General features: G+C 50.2%; 2 protein-coding genes across 2 annotated transcripts in view; both read right to left on the reverse strand.

Annotated features, from left to right (window-relative positions):
• Positions 1 to 6,788: 6,788 nt before the first annotated feature.
• On the reverse strand, positions 6,789 to 8,542 carry TMEM203 (transmembrane protein 203). Its single transcript, XM_083472931.1, has 2 exons — positions 7,855 to 8,542; positions 6,789 to 7,802 (listed from the first exon to the last, which is right to left on the reverse strand). The coding sequence occupies exon 1, from the start codon at positions 8,362 to 8,364 to the stop codon at positions 7,948 to 7,950; it is 417 nt and encodes a 138-aa protein (XP_083329057.1). The 5' UTR covers positions 8,365 to 8,542; the 3' UTR covers positions 6,789 to 7,802; positions 7,855 to 7,947.
• Positions 8,543 to 11,220: 2,678 nt separating this feature from the next.
• Positions 11,221 to 20,598, reverse strand: part of ZAN (zonadhesin) — a 41,902-nt gene continuing 32,524 nt past the window's right edge. The window contains exons 20-25 of the mRNA XM_083472490.1: positions 18,359 to 18,558; positions 16,589 to 16,727; positions 14,775 to 14,927; positions 13,615 to 13,717; positions 13,249 to 13,283; positions 11,221 to 11,778 (exon numbers count right to left, since the gene is read on the reverse strand). Coding sequence (XP_083328616.1) covers positions 11,726 to 11,778; positions 13,249 to 13,283; positions 13,615 to 13,717; positions 14,775 to 14,927; positions 16,589 to 16,727; positions 18,359 to 18,558 — 683 coding nt within the window. The 3' untranslated portion in view covers positions 11,221 to 11,725. The remainder of the gene's footprint in view (positions 11,779 to 13,248; positions 13,284 to 13,614; positions 13,718 to 14,774; positions 14,928 to 16,588; positions 16,728 to 18,358; positions 18,559 to 20,598) is intronic.

The raw sequence follows: 20,598 nt of genomic DNA on the forward strand, positions 1-20,598 counted from the left end.
CGTGATGTTCTACTATGTTGTCGTTTATTGGACGTAAGCCGCTGTGTGACTTCTCGTGAGCAAAGAGTGGCGTCGGAATATAAGAAATGAATGAAATGTAATCAAGGAGGAATTAAAGAACCTTTTAATGAGGGTGAAAGAGGAGAGCGCAAAATATGGTTTGAAGCTCAACATCAAAAAAACGAAGATCATGGCCACTGGGCCCATCACCTCCTGGCAAATAGAAGGGGAAGAAATGGAGGCAGTGAGAGATTTTACTTTCTTGGGCTCCATGATCACTGAGGATGTTGACAGCAGCCACGAAATTAAAAGACGCCTGCTTCTTGGGAGAAAGGCGATGGCAAATCTAGACAGCATCTTAAAAAGCAGAGACATCACCTTGCCAACAAAGGTCTGTATAGTTAAAGCTATGGTTTTCCCAGTAGTGATGTATGGAAGTGAGAGCTGGACCATAAAGAAGGCTGATCGCCAAAGAATGGATGCTTTTGAATTCTGGTGCTGGAGGAGACTCTTGAGAGTCCCATGGACTGCAAGAAGATCCAACCTCTCCATTCGGAAGGAAGTCAGCCCTGAGTGCTCACTGGAAGGACAGATCCTGAAGCTGAGACTCCAGTACTTTGGCCACCTCCTGAGAAGAGAAGACTCCCTGGAAAAGACCCTGGTGTTGGGAAAGATGGAGGGCACAAGGAGAAGGGGACGACGGAGGACGAGATGGTGGGACAGTGTTCTCGAAGCTACCAGCATGAGTTTGACCAAACTGCAGGAGGCAGTGGAAGACAGGAGTGCCTGGCAAAGAATGCTCCACGGGGTCACGAAGAGTCGGACACGACTAAACGACTAAACAACAACAACAGACACACTCCTCCATTGTGCACATGGCAGAATTTAAAAACGAAAAAGTGCCTTAGCCCCAGCCAAAACCACTTAAATCAGCCTCTCCCCCAACCTGGTGCCCTCTGTTTTTTGAATTACAACTCCCACCAGCCCTCAGGCTAGGGGAGGTGACACTACACACAGCATCAAATCTACCAGGCAGATATTATTCATCTGCGGGGTGGGGGTGGGGATTTGCAGGGGCACGCAGGAATGTGTGTTTGTCCATTGAGCATGCACAGATTTCCACTGTGCACGCAAGCAAAACCCCCATTGAAAGCGGGTGTGGTGGTTTCATCGCCCTGTTGCATGGATTTGTTTGCAGCCCTGTTGGCGTCCGTTGCATATCTGTTCAGCAAGAGACTGTGCGCCTCCTGCAGGCCAGGCCCGCTGCAGCCTTCCACACCCCTTGCCTTGGCCAAGGTTATCAATCCGGTGCGATAAGAGCCAAGCCACAGGCAGGCCCAATTGCCCCACGGATAAGATACCGCGATAACCCAACGGCCTTGCTAACAGCCCTTCGAGATAACTGCACCGGGCGTCCGACTCTGCAGGATAATGTGTTCTGCAGATTAATGAAAGGGAGAATTTAGGAATGCAATAAGAGCTAGGCTGCTGGATCATGCCAAAGGGGGGCCATCTAGGCCAGCATTCTTTCCCCCTCCCCCCAATAATATTTATTAAGTTTCAAACAAATGCAACACATACTGTAAAACCAATGAAACAAAAAGAAATAAAATATAACAAAAAATCACCAAAAATATAACCACAAACACATAAATAGTAAAAGTCAATTAATTAAACTTCGAACTTCATAAACCTATTACTTGACTTCCTCTAATCTCTTCCATCTGAATTTCCTTGTAACTGAATGTAGCAGTTCCAATATCATCATTCAAAAAACAATATTCCGATTATAATCAAATTTCTTAACTTTTCTTAACATTCTCTATCACATTTATTTATTTAATCCTAGGCCTATTTAGTACTTCCAAGTAACTACTAATCTTTAATATTACAATATTTATTCAAATAATCTTTAAATTTCTTCCAATCTTCTTGATATTCCTCCTCTTTCTGGTCGCGGATTCTCCCAGTGAGGTCAGCCAGCTCCATAAAGTCCATAATCTTCATCTGCCATCTGCACGAATTTTAATAGCCCCAAAGTGGAAAACACAAGAATAGGCCGGCATTCTCTTCTCACAGTGGCCGACCAGCAGGGGGTGGGCTTTGATAATCTTTCGTAATATAGAGTCCTGCGCAAGGGCAAGATTTGGTCCCCAAGATGGATCTTCTTAATGGTGGATCTTCTGTTTTGTGCCCGCTTGGCTCAACACCCTGCGCAGGGGAACCACCCTAAATCTGGCGCGGCTGATCAGCAAAGAGGGTTCAAGCACAAGATGCCCATTATGGGAGCCCCCATGCAGGATTTGAGCACGAGAACGAACAATCTCCCCTCCTGCAGTTTCCAGCAAGTGGTGTTCAGAAGTACCGTATTTTTTGCTCTATAACTTTTCCCCTCCTCAAAAGTAAGGGGAAATGTGTGTGTGCGTCTTACGGAGCGAATGCAGGCTGCACAGCTATCCCAGAAGCCAGAACAGCAAGAGGGATTGCTGCTTTCACTGCGCAGCGATCCCTCTTGCTGTTCTGGCTTCTGAGATTCAGAATATTTTTTTCCTTGTTTTCCTCCTCCAAAAACTAGGTGCGTCCTGTGGTCTGGTGCGTCTTACAGAGCGAAAAATACGGTATCTCTGCCTCCAACTGTGCAGGCAAAGTTTGGCCATCATGGCAAGTCGTCATTGGCTAGCCCTCTCCAGAAATTTGCCCAATCCTTTTTTAAAGACATCTAGGTTGGTGGCACTCCCTGCCTGCTGCAGGAGGGAGTTCCACAGTTTACCTCTGGGCCCTGTGAAGGACTTTATCTATCCTGAATCTGTCAAGATTCAGCAGCACTGGATTTCCACAAATTCCAGTGTTACGAGAGAGGGAGGAAGCTGTTTTCTCTGCATCTGCTTTCTCAGGGCCAGGCATAATTAAAAAAACAACGCTGCCTCTCATTTGCCTTTTCTCCAAACTAAAACCCCCCAAATGCTACAGACTTTTCTTCCTAGGGGAGTCGCTCCAGCACCTTGTTTTGGTTGCCTGCTGGATCAGGAAGCGCCTGCTGGATCAGGCCCGTAGCACTTCTAGTCCAGCACCCTGTTCTGAGTGACTCATTTCTGAACCTGACTATAGCTTGGTGTCATCCTGGGCCCATTTGCCCGCAAACCCAGTTTCATAGCTGGAGCCTGGAAGCTGGTTTCTCTGCAGCCCAGGGAAGCTGGCAGAGAACTGGGCATGGAAAAGGCCCAATTGTCTGTGTTGCTAGAGAACTGGGGTTGGCGTTCACAGCCCCCCATGAAGGGACTTTAGGTCCCTAGTAGGTCAGAGATACAAATGGAGGCTACCAAGGATGCAAAGAAAGCTGCTGATCTTTATTGGTCTGTTGCAACAGTCTCCTCGCTTCCCTCCTTGCGAGGAGGTGGGGAGAGCCCGCGAGTTGCACTTTTAAAACTCTTGGATAGTGATCGCCCGTCACAGAAAGACCACTCCAGATGCATAAAAAATGGGTTCTACGTGCTCAAAGTTCATGTTTCTCCAACATACTTATGAGTCTGTCAATGAAGATGTCTGGCAATACAGTGGTACCTCGGGTTACATGCGCTTCAGGTTACAGACTCCGCTAACCCAGAAATAGTGCTTCAGGATGAGAACAGAAATCGTGCTCCAGCAGCACGGCAACAGCAGGAGGCCCCATTAGCTAAAGTGGTGCTTCAGGTTAAGAACAGTTTCAGGTTAAGAACAGACCTCCGGAACAAATTAAGTACCGTATTTTTCGCTCTATAAGACGCACCAGACCACAAGATGCACCTACTTTTTGGAGGAGGAAAACAAGAAGAAAAATATTCTGAATCTCAGAAGCCGGAACAGCAAGAGGGATCGCTGCGCAGCGAAAGCAACAATCCCTCTTGCTGTTCTGGCTTCTGGGATAGCTGTGCAGCCTGCATTCGCTCCATAAGACGCACACACATTTCCCCTTACTTTTTAGGAGGGAAAAAGCGAGTCTTATAGAGAAAAAAATACGGTACTTAACCTGAGGTACCACTGTACCTGCTAATTCCTGGCATCCATTTGAAATGGCAAATACCTTGATTCCAGAATCCATAGTCAAGGATTCATACATAGATATCTGCTTTGTTCACACAGGTATCTGCTCTGTGACAGGTAAGTTCAGAAAGCTCTCCAAACATGTTAAACTAGTTTTGCAGAGGGGAGGCCCTGGAAGAATTCCTGCTCTGTGACTGGAGGTCAGCGGAGGGCTAAACATGGTTTTAGACTTGCTCTCCATACTATTTCAGACTTATGTATCTGTGTTTTCCCAGTAGTGATGTATGGAAGTGAGAGCTGGACCATAAAGAAGGCTGATCGACGAAGAATGGATGCTTTTGAATTATGGTGCTGGAGGAGACTCTGGAGAGTCCCATGGACTGCAAGAAGCTCAAACCTCTCCATTCTGAAGGAAATCAGCCCTGAGTGCTCACTGGAAGGACAGATCCTGAAGCTGAGGCTCCAAGACTTTGGCCACCTCCTGAGAAGAGAAGACTCCCTGGAAAAGAACCTGAAGTTGGGAAAGATGGAGGGCATAAGGAGAAGGGGACGACGGAGGACGAGATGGTGGGACAGTGTTCTCAAAGCTACCAGCATGAGTTTGACCAAACTGCGGGAGGCAGTGGAAGACAGGAGTGCCTGGCGCGCTCTGGTCCAGGGGGTCACGAAGAGGCGGACACGACTAAACAACTAAACAACAATAACAAATCCGTGTCTACTTTGTGCTGTGCAAGGACTGTCAGCAGTCAATCGGCTTTGGCTCTGCGCAACGGCCTTTGTGGGTTTCCTTTCCTTTGAATCATGACTGGTGGTTAATGTTGAAACAGGAAGGAGGCGCTGGGGCTGCCAGCTGCGTAGGCGGCAGTGAAGGCAGATGTTTGGGGTGGTGCAACAGTGGCTGAACCTCAGCAGCCACAGTCCAGGGTCACCCCAAAGGGCAGGGGAAGGGGGCAGCAGCAACAGGCCCCTTGTCACTGGCACCCCAGGGCCTGCTGTAGTTGATGTTGGTAATAGGATCGTAGCATCACAGACTTGTAAAGTTGGAAGTGCCTCCCAAGGTTGCAGCTCACAGCCAAAGAATCTCCTACAGATGTCCTCCCAACCTCAGTTTAAAAGCCACCTGTTTTTTAAAAAATACAGGCAACCCCTGATTTGCATAGGGGTTGCGTTACAGGTCATTGCGTGCGATAGCAGAGCACGCATAAGCCTGCCCTTTCATTTTCCGGCCACTTCCAGGTAGCCGTGATGAACATGTGCACAATCGCACATTATTTGGACGCGCATAAATTGCTCGTTGCCTGTGTTGTAATTTTATGTTGTGAACCAACCTGAGAGCGACAGGTGAAGGGCAATATACAAATTTAATGAATAATACACAGAGCCTAGGACTTGCCGATCAGAAGGTCGGCGGTTTGAATCCCCACGACAGGGTGAGCTCCCGTTGCTCGGTCCCTGCTCCTGCCCACCTAGCAGTTCGAAAGCACGTCAAAGTGCAAGTAGATAAATAGGTACCGCTCCGGCGGGAAGGTAAACGGCATTTCCGTGCGCTGCTCTGGTTCGCCAGAAGCGGCTTAATCATGCTGGCCACATGACCCAGAAGCTGTACACCGGCTCCCTTGGACAGTAAAGCGAGATGGGCGCCGCAACCCGAGTCGGCCACGACTGAACCTAATGGTCAGGGGTCCCTTTACCTTTAAATCGCTCGTTGCCTGTGTTGTAATTTTATGTTGTGAACCACCCTGAGATCTGCAGATGAAGGGCTGTATACAAATTTAATAATGATAGCAACATCTAGTTCAGAACTGGGAGGGCTGTAGCTGAGGGGCAGAGTGTCTGCTTAGCAAGCAGAAGTTCTCAGGGTTTAGTCCCCGACAGGCCCTCCAGGAAGTGCTGCGGAAGATTCCTTGCACAGAATCCTGGACAGCTGCTGCTTATCATTGCGGACGATACTGAGCTAAACTGATCCAACAGTCCAACTCAGTTCAAAGCAGCTCCCAGTGTTCCTTTTTAATGCAGCCCTTTATCTGTATAAATCTGTACCTGTATACCTGAAGGAGCGTCTCCACCCCCATCGTTCAGCCCAGACACTGAGATCCAGCGCCGAGGGCCTTCTGGCGGTTCCCTACCTGCGAGAAGTCAAGTTACAGGGAACCAGGCAGAGGGCCTTCTCGGTGGTGGCGCCTGCCCTGTGGAACGCCCTCCCAGCAGATGCCAAAGAGAAAAACTACCAGACATTCAGAAGACATCTTAAGGCAGCCCTGTTCAGGGAAGTTTTTAATTTTTAACGCTGTACTGTTTTTAACACTTGATTGGGAGCCGCCCAGAGTGGCTGGGGAAACTCAGCCAGATGGGCTGGGGTATAAATAATAAATTATTATTATTATTATCTGTAATCATGAGTGCTAGAAACTTGGCTTTATTTGAAGCAAAGAACCACAACTCAGGGACTGGGCACCTGCTTTGCTCGTAGAAGGTGCAGAGGTTCGGTCGGCATTTCCCAGCTGGGGCTGGAAAAGATGACTGGTCTGAAATCCTGGGGAGAGTTGCTGCTGTTGCCAGCCTGTGAAGGCAACACTGACCAAAATGGACCACAATGGCCTGACTCAGTATAAGAGAGCCTCCTGTGCTCCTGTTTTTCTCTTAACCTGACTGGCAGGAGGGGCTCTCTGGGGATTCAGGCGGGGGACGTGACCAGCCTGACCTAGAGATGCTATCAGGGAAGAAAGTGAGCCGGGGGCTTAGGCATGTAACACAACTGCAGGCCCTCATTTTTGTATTTTTTCAAACTTTTATTGCTTTTCTAAACAAACTGGTGCCATTCTTCCACTCTCAAGTAAACCTTTCTGGTATCAGGGAAGACCTGAAAGGGCCGGAAGGCTTCATTTTATTCCTGGTGGTACAATGATTAAGTGCCCTAAAAAATAAATAAACTGCAAAACTGCACATGTTCAGAGAACGCTGGCAAACTTGTTTTTGCTCTATGATACCAGGAATGTAGGAGCTGGCAGGATGCACGCAATGGCCATTCCAGGATGGGGAAAGATATCCACAGAATCATCACAGAGTTGGAAGGACCCCCAAAGTCCTCTAGTTCAACCCCCTGCAATTCAGAGATCGCTGCTCATATTTCTCCCAGGTTGTGAGTTTTTATTCTTAAATAACTACCCCAGGGGTGCAACCTTTTTGGGGGGGAGGGAGGGTCCGATAGGCTCACGGGGCGGCAGAGGGTCCGAGGGCAGCACGGCAGGGTCCAAGCGAGGACGCAAAAGCAGTCACCCCGGTACATGCAGGGCGGGCGCAGTTCCTTGCCGTAATGGCGCAGTGGGAAGGAGCAGCAGGGTGCTTTGGATAGGTGGCCGTGGAAGAGGAACTGAGCCCTGCCGCTGCCTCCTCTCTCTAGGCGGGTCGTGAGAGCTCAGCCGGCCAGAGTTGTGTTTGTGTGTTTGTGTTGCTCTCCTCCTCCCCCTCTCTGTGGCACAGTCCAGAGCGCTCTGCTGGTGTGGCAGGTGTGGACGGCGTTCTTGCTTGGTCTTGTCTCTCTCTCCTCCGCCTCCTCTCCCAGGAGGATGGTGGGGGTGGTCGTTGCTTTGCTCTCCTCTGCCTCTTCTCCCTGGGCCAGATCCAAGCGCTCAGCTGTTGCTGCTGCATGCGTGCTTTGCTTTCTTCTGCCTCCTTTCTCTGTGCTCAGCCGCTGCTGCAGGTGGATGTGGGGTGTGTGTGTCTTGTGTGCTTGCCTTTCTCTCGGTTCCTTTCCTTTGCCTTGCTTTGCTTCTTTCCTTTGCCTTCCTCTCCCTTTGTTTTCCTTCGCCTTTCTTTCCTTTTCACTCCCTCTGCCTTCCTCTCCTTTCCCCGGCCTTATATTTCGCTTTCCCTGTCCTCCTCCTGGCTGTGCTTCTTCCTTCCCTCCCTCCCTCGCTCCCCGGGCCCCTAGTTGACCCTGCAGGCCCGGATCATCAGCAGCTGCAGCAGGATGAAGACGGGCGAGAGCAGCAGCCCGAACCACAGCTCCCGGCTCTGTCCCGCCAGCTTCTGGCCCAGCAGCACCTCGAAGACGAACTTGAGGCTCAGCAGCGTCAGCACCCACAGCAGCCGCAGCACCGCCAGCCGCTTCTCGCCGTCCTGGAAGAGCCGCACCGACACGATGGTGCTGAAGTAGGCGCTCAGCCCGTCGGCCGCGAAGAAGGCCGCCAGCACCGCCCACCAGCTCAGCGCCGCCCCGGACTCCCCGCCGTCCGCCTTCAGCACCAGCAGCGCCGACGCCGCCAGCAGCGCCAGCGCCTGCAGGAGCAGCTCCAGGGGCGCGAAGCCCAGCCACTGAACCAGCTCCCGCAGCGAGAACAGCATTGCCGCCGCCGCCGCCGAGGCCGCCTCAGGCAGGGGGACAAGACGCCGCCGCCGCTCTGCGCCTGCGCGGAGGAACGCTTCCGGTCGCCGAAGGCGGCTTCCGGCGCGCCGCGGGTGAAATAAGGCGGGGACGGGATCGCCTCAGCCGCCTCGGGGGGGGTAAACGCCTCTCTGCGCCTGCGCGGAGGCACGCTTCCGGTCGCCGAAGGCGGCTTCCGGTCGCCGAAGGCGGCTTCCGGCGCGCCGCGGGTGAAATAAGGCGGGGACGGAATCGCCTCAGCCGCCTCAGGAGGAGAAACGAGGTTCTGCGCCTGCGCGGAGGCACGCTTCCGGTCGCCGAAGGCGGTTTCCGGCGCGCCGCGGGTGAAATAGGGCGGGGACAGAATCGCCTCAGGCGCCTCAGGAGGAGAACCGAGGCTCTGCGCTTGCGCAGAGGCACGCTTCCGGTCTCCGAAGGCCGTTTCCGGCGCGCAGCTGTGTAATAAGGCTGAAACGGAATCACCTCAGCCGTCTCAGCTGCGCCTGCGCGGAGGACCAGTTTCCGCTCCCGGAAGCCGGTTTCCGGCGCGCCGCTGTGGGGGGGGGGGAAAGGCGGGAAAAACGTCTCTTCAGGGGGAGAAACGCGGCTCTGCGCCTGCGCGGCGGACCCGTTTCCGGTCTCGGAAGCGGCTTCCGGCGCGCTTCTGTGAGAAGGCGGAACAGCGTCGCCTCAGGAGGAGAAACGAGTCTCTGCGCGGCGACCCGTTTGCTGGAATCATAGGGTTGGAAGGGACATCCCAGAGGTCATCCAGTCCAACCCCTTCTCCTGCAAGTGAGGGGAGCACCCTGTTGCAAGAGTTCAATAAAGGCCAAGCCTACAGGCTGCTGTTCTGCTCCAAGTTATCCTGGTTGGTGTCTTTGTTTTTGTCCAAGGGAGCCCTCATTTCCGTTAACAAGGCTCATCCTGCTTCATGCCAACCTATGCATTCCCCCCCCCCCCGAGGAACTTTTATACCCTCAAAAAGGGAAAGGAGGGCTGTCCAGTAAGGAGAAGCCCTCTGCCTAAGGGCTCCTTGCTAGTTTCTGGAGTTAAATCCACGCTACACAGCTGCAGACGGAGCAGCTAATTGCAGGAAGGAAATGATAGAATCACAGAGCTGAAGTTGGAAGGAATCCCCAAGGGCCACACACTCCAACCCCCTGCAATGCTACTGGGTTGCTGTTTTCAATTTTATTACATATTTTGTGGTTTTATATCTTGATTTTATTCTGTGAACCGCCCTGAGACCCCTGGCATATAAATTCAATAAATAAAATAAATGCAGGAATCACAGCTAAAGAATCCCAGGCAGTAAGCCATCCAGCCTCTCTTTAAAATCTCATGTTTGTCGTGATATTTTAATGTTGGTTTTAAAACTGCCTTTTAAGTGTTAAAAATGAAGGAGGGAACCTGCCATCTTCTGAGGTGGTCCGTTCCACGTCGAAGGGCTCTCACCCTCAGAAAGTTGTTCCTAATGTTTAGTCAGAATCTGTCTTGTGATATGAATCTCTTGGTTCAAGTCCTTCCCTTGGGATGTAATAAAAAAATTAAGGTCTTATATATATAATAAATGTTTGTGAATGTGCCGGCCAGGCACATGCATAGATGTGTGGGCCGCATGTCTGGAGCAGCACGGGGGTGGGGAGGCGTCCTGAAACCATTTTGAATCCCAAACTGACCAAATGTTTTCTCCGCAAGGAGGGAGGGGGTGAGGGAACCTTCCCATTGTCTCAGGAATTGGGAAATCGCCATCTCAAAGGAATGGGCAGACTACCAGGAAAGGCAATCAGATAAGGCGTTATCAGATAACCTGGCAGGCAGGAAAAACAACAACATTCAAATTTCTGTTGTAGACCGCTTTTTCTGTGATGTAGGTATGATGTGTCTGGGGGGTGGTCTTGAGCTACACCCCTTTTGTGATGTATGTATGATGTATGGAAAGGTTGGTTCTGGGTCCTTTCCTGCGTGTGAAGGGAGCACCCTGTTGCAACAGATCAATAAATATCAGGCTTACTAGCTGCTTTGCTTCTCAATATTCTCTGGTTGGCCTCTGTTATTTTCTCCTACCGATAGGGAACCCCCTCAAGGACTCTATACAGGCTCTTGGATACCCCATAAGGGAAAAGGGCAGATTTTGTTTACAATGGGGACAAGCTTGCTCTACCTTCCACATGACAGCGCTTCAGATATTTGAAGATGACTCTCCTATCAGGGACGCGGGTGGCGCTGTGGGTTAAACCACAGAGCCTAGGACTTGCCGATCAGAAGGTCGGCGGTTCGAATCCCCGCGATGGGGTGAGCTCCCGTTGCTCAGTCCCTGCTCCTGCCAACCTAGCAGTTCGAAAGCACACCAGTGCAAGTAGATAAATAGGTACCGCTCCAGTGGGAAGGTAAACGGCGTTTCCGTGTGCTGCTCTGGTTCGCCAGAAGCGGCTTAGTCCTGCTGGCCACATGACCCGGAAGCTGTACGCCGGCTCCCTCGGCCAATAAAGCGAGATGAGCGCTGCAACCCCAGAATCGTCCCCGACTGGACCTAATGGTCAGGGGTCCCTTTACCTTTACCCTCCTATCACCTCTCAGTCTCCTCTTTTCCAGGCTAAAGATACCCAGCTCCCTCTGCTATTCCTCACAAGGCTCAGTTTCCAGACCTGTCATTATCCTGGCTGCCCTCCTCTGCACACAAACCAACTTGTCAATCTCCTTCTGAAACGGAGGTGCTCAGAACTGGGCACAGGACTCCAGGTGGGGTCTGATCAGACGTCTGCTGATGCAGTCTAGAAAAGCATTAGCCTCTTGCTGCTGCATCACCGGAATGAAACCCTCAAGGAGAGATAGTGTGCTGGAGAGGAAGGCTTTTATTTGCATTCATTTATTAATTTTTATTTGGTGTTCCGGACACAATTCAGCGCCATTTCCCTTGCCCAGAAAGGGGTGGCCTGTGTGGGATGAGGTGTGCTGGCCCCACAGCAAGGGTAGGGTGGGGAGCTATGAGCAGCTGGCTGGGAATGGCGGCTTCAGCAGAATTTGGGTTGCCAAGCCTATTCTCTGCATGGGATCACCAAGTCTAGAAGCATCACAGAGCCCGGAGGGCGGGAAAGGTGTGTCAGCAGATGCCAGGGTGGTGAATGGGTTGGCGTGTGTCTCCAATCTCCTCCACTTCTTCTGATTTCCTTTCACCTGACCAGACAGACTCCTGGCAGCGAAAGCAGGTGGGGTGCGGGGGTAGACTTTATTTGCAGCGCCTCTGCCCCTTCAGCAACCCGGCTGGTCAGATCTTGAAGGTTCCCACCCTGGGTGCGTGAGCGGGAAGGAATATTTTCAGCAATAGATCTGGGGCGGAAGTCAGAAGTGAGTGGTCTTGTCGGCCGTCGTGTAAGGAAGAGGCATGCCTTGGCCTGAAAAAGAAAGAATAATTGTAATGATACCAAGATCCAAGCCAACTTCCTTGGTGTGCAGGACAGAGCTGTTTCCGTAAATGCTTTCGTTAATAATCCTATTCGTGCTTTTTGCAAACTGCTTTCCACAATCGAGGGAGGGGGAGTATGTGAATGAAATAAGCACTAAATAATAATCCTGAGTGATGTAAGAGCACCCTGGGCTTGAAGAACAGAACCATAAGGTTGTAAAGTTGGAAGGGCCCTGAAGGAGTCATTGAGGGGGCAGCAATAATAATAATACCTTTATTGTCATTGCCCCCTTCAGGGACAACGAAATTACTTGACTGCTCCATAAAAACACTAATTAAACAATACAGTATAATACAGCAAGGAAGATTAGATGACTTTCAAAGTCCAGGCTTCCCATTCAGGGCCGAGATCGCTCTGGGGAAGAAGCTGTTCTTAAGATGGCTTGTTCTTGTCTTCATCGTCCTGTATCTCTGTCCCGACGGCAAGAGCTCGAAGAGACAGTGACCAGGATGCGATGGATCTTTTACTATGTCCAGTGCCTTCCTATGGCACCTTGTGGCATAAATCTGCTCTAAGGTGGAGAGTGGGCAGCCAACAATGCTCTCTGCTGCCTTAACAACCCTGCACAACCCCATCCTGTCCTGGGCAGTACAGCTTCCGTACCACACACAGAAGCCATTAAGTGAGCACACTCTCAATGGCCACCAACTTAGATGGGCTGTCAAAGGCTCCTAGCCAGGGTGGTTATGTTCTGCCTCCACAGCTGGAGGCAGCGATGCTTCTGAAAACCAGTGGCTGGAAACAGCAGGAGGGGAGAATGTAGCTCTTCTGCTTGTGGGTTTCTCATAAGGGGCAGCTGTTTGATCGCTGTGAGAACTGGACGCAGGACTCGATGGGCCACTGGGCTAATCCAGCTCTTCTTATGTTCTTGGGTGCAGCTGACTCCGGGGCGGAGCCTTGAGGCAGCTGTTCAAAGTGCTGCTTTTGACCTATAAAGCCTTAAACAGCTCAGGACTGCAATACCTCCAGGACCGCCTCTTTCCGTATGAACATGCCCTGAAATTATCTTCTGAGGCCCTTCTTTGTGTGTCTCCGCCTTTAGAGGTCCAGAGGGTGACAACATGAGAACGGGGCCTTCTCTGCAGTGGCTCCCCGTCTGTGGAATGCTCTCCCCAGGGAAGTTCGCCTGGCGCCTTCATTATACACCTTTAGGCGCCAGGCAGAAACGTTCCTTTTCAACCAGGCCTTTGGTTGATCTGATTTACATGCCATGCCCTTTTAAAATGTGTTTTTTTTGGGGGGGGGACTATTGGGTTGTTCTTTTATTTTCATTAGGTATTTTGTGCTTTTATATCTTGATTTTATTCTGCGAACCACCCAGATACCACCAGATAGAGGGCGGATTATAAACTCAATTAATATAATATACACCAGGGATTCCTCCTGCTCTCAACTCACCTGGATCTGACAAGGTAAGCATGTCATGTTCCCGCCTACACAGGAGGAAAAGAGAAGCACATAAGAACAGGACATTTGAGGAGATTTGGGGTGTGAGGTGGGCAATCACAGAGTTGGGAGAGACCCAAAGGATCATTGAGTCCAACCCACCTGTAAAAGTACCAATTCTGCTAATTGTAGTGAGTGTATGTGGCAATCTCGTAGGTAAATGTCTTCCAAGTTGTTAAGGGCGTTGCATACTAATATCAACGCCTTGCTCCTCTGAAACCCCCTCTCTCCTGTTGCCCTGAGCCCCCCAGTGCCCGCAGGAGGCAACCGGACCCCCTCACACCCACCGTGCCTGCTCTGCCCTGCCCAATCCCATACCTGCTCCTCCGCTGTCGATAGATGCAGACACCTGTCACCACCATCAGGATCAACGCGAGAGGAACAAGGACTCCGATGAGGATGACTGTCAAATTGTTGTCATCTGGATGGGAGCAGAGGGTGGAAACGGGAGGGAGAAAGAGGGGAGGATTAATTACCGTATTTTTCGCTCTGTAAGATGTACCAGATCATAAGACGCACCTAGTTTTTGGAGGAGGAAAACAAGAAAAAAAATATTCTGAATCCCAGAAGCCAGAACAGTAAGAGGGATCTGGCTTCTGGGATAGCCTCTTGCTGTTCTGGCTTTTGGGATAGCCGTGCGAAGCCTCTTCAGGGCAGTGGGATGAAGGCTCCCCCTGCCCAGAACAGGCTGTGCGCGGCTATCCCAGAAGCCAGAACAGCAGGTGGGATCGCTGGCTTATGGGATAGCCGCGCGCAGCCTCTCCCCGTAAGAGCCTCACACACGCTCCACACGACTCTTTAAAGGGAGCGCTGAGCAGAGCCTCCCACCTGCATTTGCTCCATAAGACGCACACACATTTCCCCTTACTTTTTAGGAGGGGGAAAGTGTGTCTTATAGAGCGAAAAATATGGCAGTGGCCTGACAGGACTGTGTGTGTGTGTGTGTGTGTGTGTTTTAGGGCAGGGGCATCTTAAAAAGCAGACATCACCTTGCCAACAAAGGTCCATATAGTTAAATCTATGGCTTTCCCCGTAGTGATGTATGGAAGTGAGAGCTGGACCATAAAGAAGGCTGATCTCCGAAGAATGGATGCTTTTGAATTCTGGTGCTGGAGGAGACTCTGGAGAGTCCCATGGACTGCAAGAAGATCCAACCTCTCCATTCTGAAGGAGATCAGCCCTGAGTGCTCACTGGAAGGACAGATCCTGAAGCTGAGGCTCCAAGACTTTGGCCTCCTCATGAGAAGAGAAGACTCCCTGGAAAAGACCCTGATGTTGGGAAAGATGGAGGGCACAAGGAGAAGGGGACACAGAGGACGAGATGGTGGGACAGTGTTCTCAAAGCTACAAACATGAGTCTGACCAAACTGTGGGAGGCAGTGGAAGACAGGAGGGCCTGGCGTGCTCTGGTCCAGGGGGTCACGAAGAGGCGGACACCACTAAGCTACTCAACAACAACAGCGGCAGGGACTTGTTACCTGTCGAGGGGGATGGAGGCTGTACATCGTAGGCAGTCTCACAGTAGGTTCCGTTGTATCCCTCCGTGCAAATGCAGACGTAGCCGAGGGTGCCGTCTAAGGTGTCCTGACACACTCCCTCGTTCTGGCAATTGTTACGGAGGCAGGCGCTCTCTGCAAAGGAAGAAACGTGTGTTTTTGGGGAGGGGAGAGGCCACCGTCAGTCCACATGGCGGCCCACCGAGAGATGGGGAAAGTGTTCTGTTTCCAGATTCTGTCACTTTCCTACTCTTTCAGGTCTCCCCTTTTCCACATCAGCCGGCGACTTTGGTTTTAAGGGCGATGGCACCGCCGCAGGCGCCACACAACACCCGTGCATAAATCAGTCTTTCAGGGCGGCAGCAGCACCCAGCCTTTGGAACTCCCCACCAATTGACTGATTAGTCAAGCTCCTTTGCTGCACCCTTTTTCGCGCCTGCTGAAAACGTGGTCATTTGGGCTGGCCAAACCGAGTATGCAGAATGTGGATGTGTGTTTTAATCCGTTTGGATTAAATCCGTATAGTGTATTTTATAGTATAGTGTATTTCAAAATGGGGTTTCAGAGGTTTTAGGGGTTTTTGAATGTTTTATGTAGTTTTTCAATTTCATTGTTCTGTATGGAACAATGACAATAAAGATATCTATCTATCTATCATCTATCTATCTATCTATCATCTATCTATCTATCTATCTATCTATCTATCATCTATCATCTATCTATCTATCATCTATCTATCTATCTATCTATCTATCTATCTATCTATCATCTATCTATCTATCTATCTATCTATCTATCTATCTATCTATCTATCATCTATCTATCTATCTATCATCTATCTATCCAGAGCCAGAGGAGGGCAACCAAAATGGTCAAAGGTCTGGAAACGATGCCTTATGAGGAACGGCTAAGGGAGCTGGGCATGTTTAGCCTGGAGAAGAGGAGGTTAAGGGGTGATATGATAGCCATGTTCAAATATATAAAAGGATGTCACATAGAGGAGGGAGAAAGGTTGTTTTCTGCTGCTCCAGAGAAGCGGACACGGAGCAATGGATCCAAACTACAAGAAAGAAGATTCCACCTAAACATTAGGAAGAACTTCCTGACAGTAAGAGCTGTTCGAGAGTGGAATTTGCTGCCAAGGAGTGTGGTGGAGTCTCCTACTCTGGAGGTCTTTAAGCAGAGGCTTGACAACCATATGTCAGGAGTGCTCTGATGGTGTTTCCTGCTTGGCAGGGGGTGGGACTCGATGGCCCTTGTGGTCTCTTCCAACTCTATCATTCTATGATTCTATGATTCTATCTATCATCTATTTATCTAGCTAGCTAGCTATCTAGCTAGCTATCTAGCTATCTATCATCTATAGCTATCTATCTATCTGGGTTGCGGGGGGTTGTATTGGGTGTCCAACTCTTACCATTTTCTGATAAATATCTGGCAGCCCTTCAGAGGGGAAATCGTATCCCCTCTCAGTCTCCTCCAGGCTAAACGTACCCAATGCCCTCAACCATTCCTCGTGAGGCTCACTTTCCAGGCCCTTCATCATCCTGGTCGCCCTCCTCTGCCCACCTTCCAGTTTGTCAATATCCTCCTTAAATTGTGGCGCCCAGAACTGGACACAGGACTCCAGGTGGGGTCTGACCAAGGCAGAATAGAGTGGGACTAAGACCGCCCTTGATCTGGACACTAGACTTCTGTGGATGCAGCCTAGAACAGCATTAGCCTTTTTTGCTGCTGCATCACATTGCTGGCTCAACCCTCTCCTCCCACCTCGTCCCTAACCAAGCCTTTCTCACCTCTGTAGCATCCGCGGGTGAAGTTTACCACAGCGCAGGCATCCCCCTTGGCACAGGCCACAAGCTCACACTCCAGAGTCCCCGTATTGCGGCAGGTGCATCTTTTGGAGCAGTCCTCCGTGAAGAAAGTGTCGTTGATCTGGGGAGAAACCGGGGCGTGGGGAAGAATATCAGTGCCACTCTGGGAAAACTGTAGCCCACCTTTGTCAAGAGAGTGTATTGGCACCGCCAAAACCGGGAGGGACCATGGACCAGAAACTGAAAACCTTTGCTCAAATCTATTGTCTTTGGCACTCCGCCAGTGATTTCCTGCCCCCCTCCGCTCGCTGCCTCCTTCCTTCCTTCCTTCCTTCCTTCCTTCCTTCCTTCCTTCCTTTCTTCATCTCTTCTGTCAGGGAACTGACATCAGAGGCACGGGAGAAGGAGGAGAATGAGTGTAACACCAGGGATCAGGGAGAGCAACGGGACAGGGAGGTGCAGGGGCTCCAGGATTCTTCGTTGGAAGTTAGTGAGGAGAGCCCAAGCACCCCGCTGCCCACGCCCACCCTGCGCAGGAGACTCCCGCGCAGTGAGAGGCAGAGACGCTTAGGCGTCAAACAACTCTTATGTTGGCAGCGCTTTAAGAAACGCCCACAGACAGATTCTACGAGTGACTAAGGGCAGCCACGCTGAGATGGGCTGTGCAGTCCGGAGGGTTTAACCAGGCAATCCAATGCTCAAACGGAGCAGGATTACGCACGAGTAACTCCCAACCACTACATCTTCCTTTAACTCTCATCAGCTCTCTCCATCCTTCTTCCCTCCATCTTTGCGGCCACACACCACCAACCAGATTCCTCTGCCAAGGTGCCCAGAGAAGCCTGCACACCTCGCCCGGCCGCCGTCCAGAGTGCTGGGCAGTCAGGCAGGCTCCTAGCCCCTCTGAGCCAGAGTGGAGAGCTGTGATTTTTGAGGCCCTGCGCCCATCCTAGCCAACCTCTAGGTCATGAGTAGGCAAAGTAAGGCCTGGGGGCCGGATCCGGCTCAATCGCCTTCTAAATCTGGCCTGCGGACGGTCTGGGAATCAGTGTGTTTTTACATGAGCAGAATGTGTCCTTTTATTTAAAATGCATTTGTGAGGCATAGGATAGGTTCATATATTTTTTTTCAAAATACAGTCCGGCCCCCCACAAGCTCTGAGGGACAGTGGACCGGCCCCCTGCTGGAAAAGTTTGCTGACCCCTGCTCTAGGTACACCCAGGGTTGAGTCTATCCCTTAACCAGATTCACAGCAGCTGATAATAATAATAATAATAATAATAATAATAATAATAATAATAATAATAAATTTATTATTATTATTATTATTATTATTATTATTATTATTATTTATTTATACCCCGCCCATCTGGCTGGGCCTCCCCAGCCACTCTGGGCGGCTTCCATAGAAACCAAAAATACAGTAAAATATCACACGTTAAAAACTTCCCTGAACAGGGCTGCCTTAAGATGTCTCCTGAATGTCAGGTAGTTGTTTATTGCTTTGACATCTGATGGGAGGGCGTTCCACAGGGCGGGCGCCAATACCGAGAAGGCCCTCTGCCTGGTTCCCTGTAGCTTTGCTTCTCGCAATGAGGGAACCGCCAGAAGTCCCTCGGCGCTGGACCTCAGCGTCCGGGCAGAATGATGGGGGTGGAGACGCCCTGCTCTCCTCCGGCGGTTTCCAGGATTCAGAACCACTCAACTGACCGGCAGCAGCCAGGGGTTTCCTCCCTATTCCTCCCCGCCTACCTGGTAATACTGGTTGTTGTCAGTGCAGCCGCACTGGTTGTAGGGGACGCTGTCCAGCCCGCTGAGGACGTAGCCGGGGTCGCTGGCGCAGCCCTCCACGCAAGGGGCATCGCACTCCGACTGGGCGGCCATGTTGGCACAGCTGTCGGGGCAGGCGGTCATGCAAGATTTGTAGGTGGTGTGAGGCGGGCACGAGATCTCTGCGGGGGACAAAACGGGTGGGTGGTAGAACGTTTAAAAGAAGAAAAGCCTCTATCACTTTATCCTATTGGATGACACAAGATCTACCCACCCTGGAAGAATGGCAAATGCAACTAATAGACTATATGGAAATGGCGGAAATGACTGGCAGAATTCGAGATCAGGGAGAAGAGTCGGTGGAAGAAGATTGGAGGAAATTTAAAAATTATTTACAGAAACATTGTACAATTTTTGAATGCTGATGACGTTGAAATGAACTGATGGGGTTCTAGCACCAAGGTAAAATGTAAGATGGGATTGATAATAGATAAGTTAAACTGGATAGGAATTTGCTGAACTAAATTTTAAGAAAAGGGATACAAAAAAGGGAGGCGTGAGGAAGTCAGGAAAATAAGTTAACTAAAGAGAAATTTAAAAAGAGGGAGTTTTGTTTTCTTTTTTATGTGTTTTTGTTTTTTCATTTTTTCCTGTCTTTTTTGTGTTTAATGTTTGTATTTTTGTATTTTGTATTTTTCTGTTTTTGTATTCTTTTGAATCTCTTTATTGATAAAACCTAATAAAATATTATAAAAAAAAGAAAAGAAAAGCCTCTGTCGGATTCAAATGACAATAAAGGGGATTCCAGACAAACCTGAGGACGTAATAATAATAATAATAATAATAATAATAATAATAATAATAATAAATTTATTATTTGTACCCCGCCCATCTGCCTGGGTTTCCCCAGCCACTCTGGGCGGCTTCCATAGAAACCAAAAAAACACTAAAATATCATACATTAAAAACTTCCCTGAACAGGGCTGCCTTAAGTACTTTCTGGCGATAAGAGCAGGGGAACAGACTCAATCGGAGAGGATCTCCTTCCTTGTCATTTGAACCCACTGGTCTGAGCCCTACCCTCTGGGGTGTGGGCCCTGGATGTGACCCCATTCTCTGGACATGGGGCCCTCGGCCGAGGGGTAAGGGGTTGTGAAGGAGGAGAAATGGAGGACAGCTCAGGCCCTAAGGGAGTCTGTCGCACACCCCTCTCACGAGGAGAGGAAATAATAATAATATTTTTTTATTATTTATACCCCACCCATCTGGCTGGGCTTCCCCAGCCTCTCTGGGCGGCTTCCAACAAAATATTAAAATACAGTAATGCATCAAAGATTAAAAGCTTCCCTAAAAGCCTTCAGATGTTTTCTAAAAGTCTGGTAGTAGTTGTTCTCTTCGACATATATTGGGAGGGCGGGCGCCACCACTGAGAAGGCCCTCTGCCTGGTTCCCTGTAACTTGGCTTTTTGGAGTGAGGGAACCACCAGAAGGCCCTCGGAGCTGGACCTCAGTGTCCTGGTAGACCCTTTAAAAAGCTGAGATGCTTCTTGCGCCTTGTCTGCCCCCCAACATCAGGGGATCCGGTTCTCCTTCCAGTGCTGGGGATCCAAGCTGGGATCTTTTGTGAAACTGGCCAGCCTTGCAGATTCTTGGGGAGTAAACTTGAACGACGAGGTTCGTGGATAAGCTAGGACTGGTTCCATTTTAGAGCTACAGAGCTCAGCTTTATTTATTTATTTATATTTTTAAAACCCCATGTTTTATTGTCCATAATTCCATCTGTACAACAAAAACGTGTCTTCGTTGTTATCTATAAACCAGATTCATCCAAAAACACCAAACGAAAGATTACGGGTGGGTTCCGTTTTAGAGCCACAGGGCTTCGGTTTATTTTGCGTTCTGTTTTGACCTCCTGCCTGCTTTCCCCCTACCTTTTATTCCTACTAAAGTTCCTTCATTTGACTGCTGAAGTGTTGCTTGCCAGCCAACCTCAGGGTTTCGGAATCCCCACCTGCCCGGGCGCTTGGCATTCAGGCTACCAGGAGTTTAAGATTGGCGCTTCAAGTGACCAGAGAGTTCTTCTGAAGTCTGGGAGAGACTCAGGGAGAGTGTGGAGTGCCAGGCTGCAGGCTGGACTGGGGGTGCTACGGAAATGGCCTTTTAAAAAGTCCCCTCCTATTGGGGGGTGCAGAAGGGTGACGGCGGCAGCTACGACAGAGCAA

This window comes from Podarcis liolepis, assembly GCF_965112155.1.
Source record: "Podarcis liolepis genome assembly, chromosome: 13".
Classification (NCBI taxonomy): Eukaryota; Metazoa; Chordata; class Lepidosauria; order Squamata; family Lacertidae; genus Podarcis; species Podarcis liolepis.

Excerpts from the sequence above, each read along its gene's own strand:
- TMEM203 (XM_083472931.1), bottom strand. The coding sequence starts at position 8,364 with ATGCTGTTCTCGCTGCGGGAGCTGGTTCAGTGGCTGGGCTTCGCGCCC.